This window comes from Limulus polyphemus, unplaced genomic scaffold (assembly GCF_000517525.1).
Source record: "Limulus polyphemus unplaced genomic scaffold, Limulus_polyphemus-2.1.2 Scaffold442, whole genome shotgun sequence".
Lineage (NCBI taxonomy): Eukaryota > Metazoa > Arthropoda > Merostomata > Xiphosura > Limulidae > Limulus > Limulus polyphemus.
Genome location: NW_013666052.1, coordinates 62,032 through 73,216, shown reverse-complemented (window position 1 = coordinate 73,216; position 11,185 = coordinate 62,032). Strand labels below are relative to the sequence as shown.

The window sequence follows — 11,185 nt, the reverse complement described above, 5'->3', positions numbered from 1 at the left end:
ATGTAGCGCTTGTTTCGGATTATTTTTAATCGTCCCGGATATCTCCGAATCTATGATGTAGCGCTTGTTTCGGATTATTTTTAATCGTCCCGGATATCTCTGAATCTATGATGCAGAGCTTTCTTTGGATTATTTCTAATCGTCCCGGATATCTCCGAATCTATGATGTAGCGCTTGTTTCGGATTATTTTTAATCGTCCCGGATATCTCTGAATCTATGATGCAGAGCTTGTTTCGGATTATTTTTAATCGTCCCGGATATCTCCGAATCTATGATGCAGCGCTTGTTTCGGATTATTTTTAATCGTCCCGGATATCTCACTTCGCATCCTACATTTTAAGGTTATCATTTTTTTCCAGGGGTTAATATAGGATGCCCGGCATGGCCAGGTGGTTAGGGCGCTCGACTCGCAATCTGAGGGTCGCAGGTTTGAATCCCCGTCCCACCAAACATGCTCGCCTATTCAGCCGTGAGGGCGTTATAATGTGACGGTCAATCCCACCATTCGTTGGTAAAAAAGTAGCCCAAGAGTTGGCGGTGGGTGGTGATGACTAGCTGCCTTCCCCCTAGTTTTACACTGCTAAATTAGGGACGGCTAGCGCAGATAGCCCTCGTGTAACTTTGCGCGAAATTCAAAAACAAACTAATATAGGATTTTATTTAGGCATGCTTTTTCAGAAAACGTTTCAAATTATACGAGCTGAATGATTCAAAAACTTACTCAGGAAAAGGGGGAGGTGGCATATCTTGGATCAGCTCTAGCTGTTGAGTCTGAGCTACCTCAAGTACTTATTTTCTAGAGAGAGAAAAAAGGTATTGAATCTCTGTAAACGAGATGGGAAGGATTTTGAGTTTTGAAAGATAACAATTTAAACGTTACTGAAGCCTCTGTTTAGGATAGAGATGAATAGAAGTATTGTAGTTGACTAGGTCTGTAAAATATCACTTCGCAAGCAGGGCAGATTTAAAATTATAGTATCTTTGGGTTTGGTTTCAATTTCGCGCAAAGCTACACGAGGACTGTCTGCGCTAGCCGTCACTAATTTAGTGAAAGACAAGAAAAGAGGGAAGGTAGCTAGTCATCATCACCCACCGCCAACTCTTGGACTTCTTTTTTGGCGCGAGTTACCGTAATCGTTTGGTCTTGTTTCTTTTGAAGATCCTCTGCTCCTTTTGTCAAAGTACACTCAGGCTGATTCAATTACTTTAGAACCACGGTTTGACAGAATATAAATATTTTTCTTATCTTTATTTCTACTGTTAGTTTCACTCTAACATATTAAACGTTAGACCTGTCACTTCTACGGTAGTTAACTTCACACCAATTTTATTCTCTTTTGCTATTATCTGTCTGCTGCTTCCAGCTCGTCTCACGCTATTTATATCTATATTACCAAATCGTCTGTCCACCTTCTATATTCTCGACGTTAATATATTGCACGTGACATTCGATATTCTCAACATCAATGAATTATTAACAAAACTTCCTACAGTTATGGCTTTTAACTCTCATTATAACAAATACTAAACAATAATAAAACATTCACTCACTAAGCTAAATTAATCACCCGTTTTGTGGACAACACTTCCATGGAAATTTAGCAGAATTTCCTGATTATGCTTTACTACAGATGTTTCCCATACTAACTGTGAAAGGATGGGATTGACGGTTATTTCAACTGTGATGAATATAACCGAGTTTGACGTGTTACGTAACAGTGTATTTCATCTTCAAACTCGTTATTACCTTTGTATGAAACGTGGGTCATTTTCTGTATATTTAGAATGTTGATTGTAGATTCATAACCATTAGTTGTAAGCGAATCACAGAGAATACTAGTGCGATAGAAATAAAGAGATAGTTCGGCTTGTCAACTGAATTTCTAAAGTAACTAAATAGGCCTAAGTGGATAATTGACAAGAAGGAGAGAACTACATATGTAGTATTTATGATATGTCCATAATATCTATGGTGTTGAAGGACTTATTGTACATACGTTAACTTGTTCTGAATATATACATATATATTATTTGGAAAACAAGTGGAATGCGTGCCGTTTATTCATCGTTGAATTTATCGTTAACAAGTTACAGGCACCTACTGTAGAAGAATCCTGAGCCCAACAACAACATAGTAGATCTTGTGTTATACATTATATTGTACCAAACTACCTGACATGGATCAGAAAGGATAATAAATCGAAAGATTGATTTTGTATGAACAAAACTAACTGGGTGTACATTCGTGAATTCATTAGATTCTTGTGTTATACATTATATATTACCAAACTACCTGACATGGATCAGAACACCGACAAGATCGACATCCTTGCCAGGTATGAAACTCTTCTTTTCCATGTGCACATTTCAGCTGACCACAGTTCGAAGGTGGGCAGAGACGTTCGTACGAGGTATGTACCGTAGAAGGTAGAACTGATGGAGCAGTCGGAGGTAAAGCTGCTGTTAAAACGGCAAAGTTATCCAATCTATACAATGGTCAAAATGTTTTCTTTTTTTCAATGATTAACTAACAAATCTCATAATTAATGTTGCTGATCTAACACACATGTTAAAAGGTAACATCACCATAAGTAATTTGCATGAACAGCAAAACGTTGGAATTTCGACAAATGTATTTGCTTTGAAAATGAAACACGTGTGACAAACTTTTGACTCGCAATTACTTTAGATTAGGTTGTCAAAACAAATATTGACAACATAAAGTTGTCTTGCTGTAATTTCGATATTCAGTTGTCGTTGTTGACTTAAGTCGCAGTTAAAGTTGTCTTGCTGTAATTTCGATATTCAGTTGTCGTTGTTGACTTAAGTCGCAGTTAAAGTTGTCTTGCTGTAATTTCGATATTCAGTTGTCGTTGTTGACTTAAGTCGTAGTTAAAGTTGTCTTGCTGTAATTTCGATATTTAGTTGTCGTTGTTGACTTAAGTCGTAGTTAAAGTTGTCTTGCTGTAATTTCGATATTTAGTTGTCGTTGTTGACTTAAGTCGCAGTATAATTTATTGAAAAATCGTACAAATTTCATGAAATATGAAATTAGGTTGTACTTAAAACTTTTTATTAAAAGTCTGCAATCTCTCTTATATAAAGTATAAAATCTGTATAATGTTGTTTGGTTAAAAAAAACAGTTTTTTTTGTCTTAGATACAGAATCAAGTGCTTTAAACAAGATTCCAGACTAACAATATCATTCTGTATTATATCTATAAATACTTTAAATTAAATTTTGCAAGGTCTTTAAACTATAGTGAAATATATGTAGCCTCAGAATGTTGCATTATTGAAATTAATGATCGTCATAAGCTGAAACTATTTATTCTATTACAATACCACACACACAATCACCTACAATAGTAATATACATACTATTATGAAATAAGTAATATTAATAACTGAAACTATTTATTCTATTACAATACCACACATACACATTCACCTACAATAGTAATATACATACTATTATGAAATAAGTAATATTAATAACTGAGACTATTTGTTCTATTACAATACCACACATACACATTCACCTACAATAATAATATACATACTATTATGAAATAAGTAATATTAATAACTGAAACTATTTATTCTATTACAATACCACACATACACATTCACCTACAATAGTAATATACATACTATTATGAAATAAGTAATATTTATAACTGAAACTATTTGTTCTATTACAATACCATACACACATACACCTACAATAGTAATATACATACTATTATGAAATAAGTAATATTAATAACTGAAACTATTTATTCTATTACAATACCACACACACATTCACCAACAATAGTAATATACATACTATTATGAAATAAGTAATATTAATAACTGAAACTATTTATTCTATTACAATACCATACACACATACACCTACAATAGTAATATACATACTATTATGAAATAAGTAATATTAATAACTGAAACTATTTGTTCTATTACAATACCATACACACATACACCTACAATAGTAATATACATACTATTATGAAACAAGTAATATTAATAACTTCGTTATTGATTTACTCTACAAACGGTTACCTGTAGTGTCTAAGCAAATTTGCATACAGATTTCATAAGATTGGAAGCGATTTTCATTCCCCTCGCAGCCCGTGTATAAAAAGGGCAAACATTGAAGACTCTCGGGATCAAAGAACCAGAAGGCATGGGCCTCGTCACATGACCCGACATTTACAGGCAGTTGACAAGCAGCTGTAACAATAAATACGTCTGCATGAATATTCAAATTTTTCTTTTAACTATCCAACATTGTTTTTTTTATTAATTTTGCACATTTTATTATTACTTTATACTTTACAAGTACAACAGTTCGTAATTACCTTTTGTTTTGCCGTATATTTTCATAATATTAGTCAGTAAACATTTGAATAATTAAACAAAACAAATTAAATTACACACACACGTGACAAACGTCTTCACACCTTGAGATTTTACCCGTCCATACAAACCACTGCCATCTAGCGGAATTTTCTTCTTTTTACAGCGATTTTCACATGCATCCTTATCGTGGAACCTATTGCCGTTTCCTTGACAACCGCCAAATGGGAATTCTAGACATTCGTCAAGAGAGCTATTGTAATACCATTGTGGAAATGAGCCACTGCACGGCCCTCGGACTTTAGGAAGTTGGCAGATATCTGAGGTAAAATATTAGGAATTTACATGAGTTTCTTTTTATTATATAAGCTTGTATTCATTGAAAGTATAGTATTTTCACTTGGTTGTATACAACCAGAAATCGGAATTTTTCACCATGGAATCTAAACAAATTTGTTGACAACATCACAACAGACACGGATAATTTTCTTCCTTTTTTATGTAATGAAAGCATATTTAATTTAGTGCATAAAAAAATGTCAACATAACATATTGCTACGATGTACACCCCAAAAATTTATTATTCAATTTCCTTCGTCACTGGTGAATAGGATAATTGGGTTACGTGGATTGTTTCTATACCTAACGTCTCCGTTTTGCTTTTCTTACCTTGAGAGCGGCCACATTTATTCTCACATTCTTCCATTGAATAGAAACGATTCTTGTTTCCCAGGCAACCACCATAGTAGAAGTCTCTGCAGACGCCATCCTCATGACTGTAATACCACCTAAGTTCGGTGTTTAAACAAGGACCAGGATCCTTGCTTTCAAAACAGAATTCTGAGAAAAGAAAACAAGCGATTTATAAAATTATTCAATATACATTAAAATAACCAAACTCGATATCTTTAACTTTCACGCATTCTGTTTATTAAAATGCAATATTATTTGTGAAAGGGAAAAATATCTAACAGTCTTTAATCATATCATATTTCCCCTCTCTTCCTTATGTATTTTGTAGCTCTATGTTATTGAAACTATTTTACTTGGAATTTGGTTAGAGATTTTACTCCGTCAATGGACATTCCTCGATAATAGATTATGTCAACATCCTGGGTCAAGGAGCTTCAAGTAAAAGTGACAAATAATAGCAATTTAAAATTATACACTCATCTAGGCACTTTCATATTTATTACTAGAGAAATTATGTTTAATTCCTTGATTCGTTTAACAAAATAATCCTAGTTCTTACTCAAGCCAAAGAACCTTGCAAAAAACGAAGGAAAGCTGACTTTATGTCACATTCACTTCCAGCACGTGATTAACTACTTTGAACATCATAAGTTGATTGTACTTAATTGTGTCACACCAAGACAGTCATTGTTTTCTGAAGCTACAGAATGATATTATCTGTAACTTATATGATGTTTCTGACACTAAAAAACAGACACTTCATGAGGTTTGAATTTTTCTTAGCCACCGAAGAAAGGTAAAATAGCTGATTTATTTGTACCGTTTGAAGTCTTACTTGAACAAACACACAAAGAAACCACCAATATCTAGGAGCGTAACTACCACTGAGGAAACGAAAGCAATTAGCTGGCTTGAAATTGCCGAGCATAGCTTTGAGGCTTTTTATATTATGTTATTTTATTTATTTTTTTCACTAATGAAATAAAATTTGTTTGGAAACGTCTTCTAAAATCTATACGTGTAAAAATTTATGCTTAGAATTATAAACGATAACATATCTATTCCACCTATCCCTGTAAGTGTCACTGGTCAATATTTAATTGTAGGACTCAACCTGTCCTTGTAAGTGTCGCTCGTCAATATTTAATTGTAGGACTCTACCTGTCCCTGTAAGTGTCACTCGTCAATATTTAATTGTAGGACTCTACCTGTCCCTGTAAGTGTCGCTCGTCAATATTTAATTGTAAGTCTCTACCTGTCCCTGTAAGTGACGCTCCTCAATATTAAATTGTAGGACTCTACCTGTCTCTGTAAGTGTCGCTTGTCTATATTTAATTGTAGGACTCTACCTGTCATTGTAAGTGTCACTGGTCAATATTTAATTGTAGGACTCAACCTGTCCTTGTAAGTGTCGCTCGTCAATATTTAATTGTAAGTCTCTACCTGTCCCTGTAAGTGACGCTCCTCAATATTAAATTGTAGGACTCTACCTGTCTCTGTAAGTGTCGCTTGTCTATATTTAATTGTAGGACTCTACCTGTCATTGTAAGTGTCGCTCGTCAATATTTAATTGTAAGACTCTACCTGTCATTGTAAGTGTCGCTCGTCAATATTTAATTGTAAGACTCTACCTGTCCTTGTAAGTGTCGCTCGTCAATATTTAATTGTAGGACTCTATCTGTCCTTGTAAGTGTCGCTCTTCAATATTTAATTGTAAGACTCTACCTGTCCTTGTAAGTGTCGCTCGTCAATATTTAATTTTAAGACTCTACGTGTCCCTGCAAGTGTCACTCCTCAATATTAAATTGTAGGACTCTACTTGTCCCTGTACGTGTCGCTCGTCAATATTTAATTGTAGGACGCTATCTGTCCCTGTAAGTGTCGCTCGTCAATATTTAATTGTAAGACTCTACCCGTCTCTGTAAGTGTCGCTCGTCAATATTTAATTGTAAGACTCTACCTGTCTCTGTAAGTGTCGCTCATCCATAGTTAATTGTAGGACTCTACATGTCCCTGTAAATGTCGAATATTATACACACGTAGTTTTTTCCGGATCTGACACATGTTGTCAGTATCACAAATTCTGAACTGATTATGATGAACCTATGTGTATTTAATAATAGAAGAATTAAGGTTCGGCCGGCCTGATAAGACCTGGTATGGGGCGAAAGGCTTAGTCGCAATGGGTATGGCAGATGTTGTGTGATTGGCATATTAAAACATATTCTTCTTTACTTTCACTCATAAGTTCTTATAATTAGAAAACATTGACGTTTTAAAATTAATTTCCACGAATAGCAGACAGTGTATTTCACCATGGAGAGTCCCACCCCTGTGAAAGTTGAAGTAACACTTTAGATTGTTGTTGCCCTTGATTTAACGATTTGGCAATGCTACAAAAGCAAGAGGTTCGTCAGAATAATCAAGTTTAGTATATAAATAATACCACATAATCGCCCCTTGATTAAACACTCCCTTATAATGTACTCACATTTGACCATTTGACGATGTTGCATATATAATTTTACATAAATAAAGATGGGGTGCCAATAATATGGTAAACTCATTACATAGTTTCAAACAGTTTATCGACGCAATATTCAAAAAACAGTTGTATCCTTCAAAATTACCGTCCGATCCTAGTGACTGAAAAATGAAGCAGATGCCGCTGTTTAGACCACCTTAAAACGACTTAGATCAGATGTGAATAATGAAAAAAAAAAAAAACAGCAACAAAGAACACTTTCTTTCCTGAGCGTCCCACCGGTGGGACAGCTGTAAGTCTACGGATCACAGCACTAAAATCCGGGGGTAAAATCTCCGTGGTGGACACAGCAGATAACCCAAGTGGCTTTGCTCTAGAACAGTCTTTTCTTTAGCATCTGGATACGCTAATTATAAGCCCCGATAAGGTTTGTTTGTTTATTTGCTATGAATTTCGCGCAAAGCTACACGAGGACTATCTGCGCTGGCCGTCCCTAATTTAGCAGTGTAAGACTAGAGGGAAGGCAGCTAGTCATCACCACCCACCGTCGAGTCTTGGGCTACTCTTTTACCAACGAATTGTGGGATTGACTGTCACATTATAACGCCCCCACGGCTGAAAGGGCGAGCATGTTTGGTGGGACGGGGATTCGAACCCGCGACCCGCAGATTACGAGTGAAGCGCCCTAACCACCTGGCCATGTCGGGCTTATAAAAAAAAAAGGTATTCTCACCAAGAATTTAAAACATTTTCTCGAGAAAACAGAAAGGACAAAGAAACTTCTTCTCAATGCTAGGGTATTTGTCCTTTAATTTGCTTAGACAAAGACCTGAAGATAAGACTTTTTTATTATATTAGGCTTCTAAATTACTTTTCAGACATTTCAGGCTGAAAATATCAGAAACATTGAATAATATAAGTATGATGGAAAAATATAAAAATAATTCTAATATAATCAAAAACACAGCTGATAAAAATTTAACGTTTTGGTTGCTTCATTGTTCACACAATTCTGCTGTTTTTATGTGCAGAGAATGCTGCTTTAGAAGTTTAAAACACACCGCAAACACACTTAACTAAAAAGGATTACTAAGATCATGTAGTAAAATATAGTATTTATTAAGACTGAGTAGGATAGTAGAACTAGTCAAAGATGGAGTACGACATCAGAAGCATTTGGAAAGATATTATAATTATAAATGATTTGTTGTGGTACATTAATGAAACCAGTAGTACTGATCATGTTGAATAGAACCCTAAAAGGACTTTTTTAAATAGGTTAGAATACTAAACACATTTGTTAGAGTAGTACATCAGGAACATTTATTAGAGGAAAGTAGAATGCTAAATGTGTTTGAAAAAAGTAGATTAGTTAGTTAATGTGCTTCAGAATTTCGCGCAAAGCAACACGAGGGTTATCTGCGCACAGCCATCTCTAATTTTGAACTTATAGACTAGATAAAGTTGTTAATTTATTAGCGGCTATACAATGGGCTGTCTGCTGTGAATCAAACCCTGACCTACTGTGTTGTAGGTCCGTGAACTTCCCGCTGACACACAGGAGATCTAGATTAGAAGAAAATCAACCAGTTAACAATACCCACCACCAATGGTATTTACACAACATTCTCATAAATCACACGTGGCCCCAAAGTGCAAACCTCATTTTTGCGTCAACGGGTCACGAAAAGTAAACGAGGACACTAGAAGCAGTTGTTAAAATATTAGAATACAAACACATTGGTTTAGGAATATTAGGATACTAAAATTATTTTCAAGTTTAGATTGTAACATTAGCGTAGTACTACAGGTAATAAAACAATATAGGATATAGGCACAGCGGTATGTCTGCGGACTTACAACGCTAGAAACGGGTTTCGATACCCGTGGTGGGCAGAGCACAGATAGCTCTTGTGTAGCTTTGTGCATAATTAAAACAAACAAACAAAACAATATAGGAGGTGCCAAAATAAAATATAACTTAAATAAATATGGTTATACAGAAGGTTGGGTATATTGTATTAAAATAACTTGAATATGCAAGTCAACAGATCACGTGACAACCAGAGTCGATGTAAAGACGCGTTGGAACGGAATGAATCAAACTACATTTTACCTTATTTGACGTTTCGTAGATACTGCGTTGCTACCAAAAATTGATGGCTATTGGGAAGAGTATGTCATAGTCATTTCCGATGTATAATATTCATACACTTAGATCATAAAACGTGTTCACATTGGGCATTTACAATTTCCAAGACGAAGATGTTACTTTTACTTAATGGCTTTTGTTTGTAATTAAGCACAAAGCTGCACAATGGGCTATCTGTAGCCTGCCCACCACGGGTATCGAAACCCGGTTTCTAGCGTTGCAAGTCCGCAGACACGCCGCTGTGCCACTGGGGGGGGGGCTACTTTATGGCATTGGAAAATAAAGTAATATCCAGAAAGAGACCTGTTACACGTCGCACCTCACTAGTGGTAGGCAAAGTCCGATGTTTTGTAACAGATCAGAAACCAGGAACATAAAGGCTAGTGGCAAAAGCCGTCCACATACCTCAGGCAACAGTAAGGAAAAAAACATTGTTTTTTCAAAATAATACTTCACATCCGTTCATTGAAACAAAAGAATAACTATGAGTATTTTTTTACTTAAAATAAGGAAATTAAACGATAAAGCTCTGGTTGTGTTAGCAGCAACATATAAGACAAACTGTAATATTAAAAATCTAAGTATTAATGGAATTTACTTGGCAAAAATGGCGAAATGAAACCTAAATTCACGTGATTCTGAACATTTTTGTTTACCTGTTTTAAAGGTTCCTTCTTCCTGCTTCTCTATCTTTGTGTCATCAGTTGGGCAACTCTTCTCACATTCCTCAAGACTGGCAAAATTATTTCTGTTGCCATTACAACCGCTGTACAGAAATACTAAACATCGACCATAATTTTGGTCGTAAAACCAGCGTTCCGTGAAGTCATGGCAATTTCCCACTTCCTTCGAGAGGCTGCACACTTCTGACAGTTAAGAACAAATTCAATTTCAAACAAAAGAATACTGGAAATACAATAAAGAAATCTAGAAATTAGGGACTCATAGAGTTACGTGGGTATTATCAATATTGAGATATTATCAAAGTCTTAATTGGTGGAACAAGTATTATCGCCTTAATAATAAGTAATCAGTAATGAATAGTTTTGATCGAAACACAGTACATAGAAATTCATGCCTTCAAAAATTGACAGCAATGATAATAGGCTGTTTCAGTTATACATATATGCAAGGGTATAATAAATTGGTCATACTATAACAATGGACAATTTAAGCCGACCGGTATTCAACTACATTGATTCACCAGTCTAACAAGTCGTATATGAATAAGGCCCAACTGATAGGAAATTGGCTAAAAAGTTGATGTGTTTTTATGCATTATAATTTGGTACAAAACGTGTACAAAAGTTTTTGAAAATTTATCAAGAAACATACTATTTTAGAAATACTAATTTTTTCTAGGTTTTATGCTGGTCATTTAAAGCAGATATATAACAAAAGACTTGTGTTTTTCTCACAATGTATAACATTATGTGTTTTGAGTGTGACGGATTTATTATTCTATATTTATTTTAATATCGATGTTTGT

General features: G+C 34.9%; 1 protein-coding gene across 1 annotated transcript in view; it reads right to left on the bottom strand.

The window, feature by feature from the left end:
• LOC106458309 (papilin-like) overlaps nt 1–11,185 on the bottom strand; it is a 77,993-nt gene that overhangs the window by 8,735 nt on the left and 58,073 nt on the right. The window contains exons 20-24 of the mRNA XM_022384492.1: nt 10,353–10,562; nt 5,036–5,206; nt 4,450–4,686; nt 4,070–4,240; nt 2,295–2,461 (exon numbers count right to left, since the gene is read on the bottom strand). Coding sequence (XP_022240200.1) covers nt 2,295–2,461; nt 4,070–4,240; nt 4,450–4,686; nt 5,036–5,206; nt 10,353–10,562 — 956 coding nt within the window. The remainder of the gene's footprint in view (nt 1–2,294; nt 2,462–4,069; nt 4,241–4,449; nt 4,687–5,035; nt 5,207–10,352; nt 10,563–11,185) is intronic.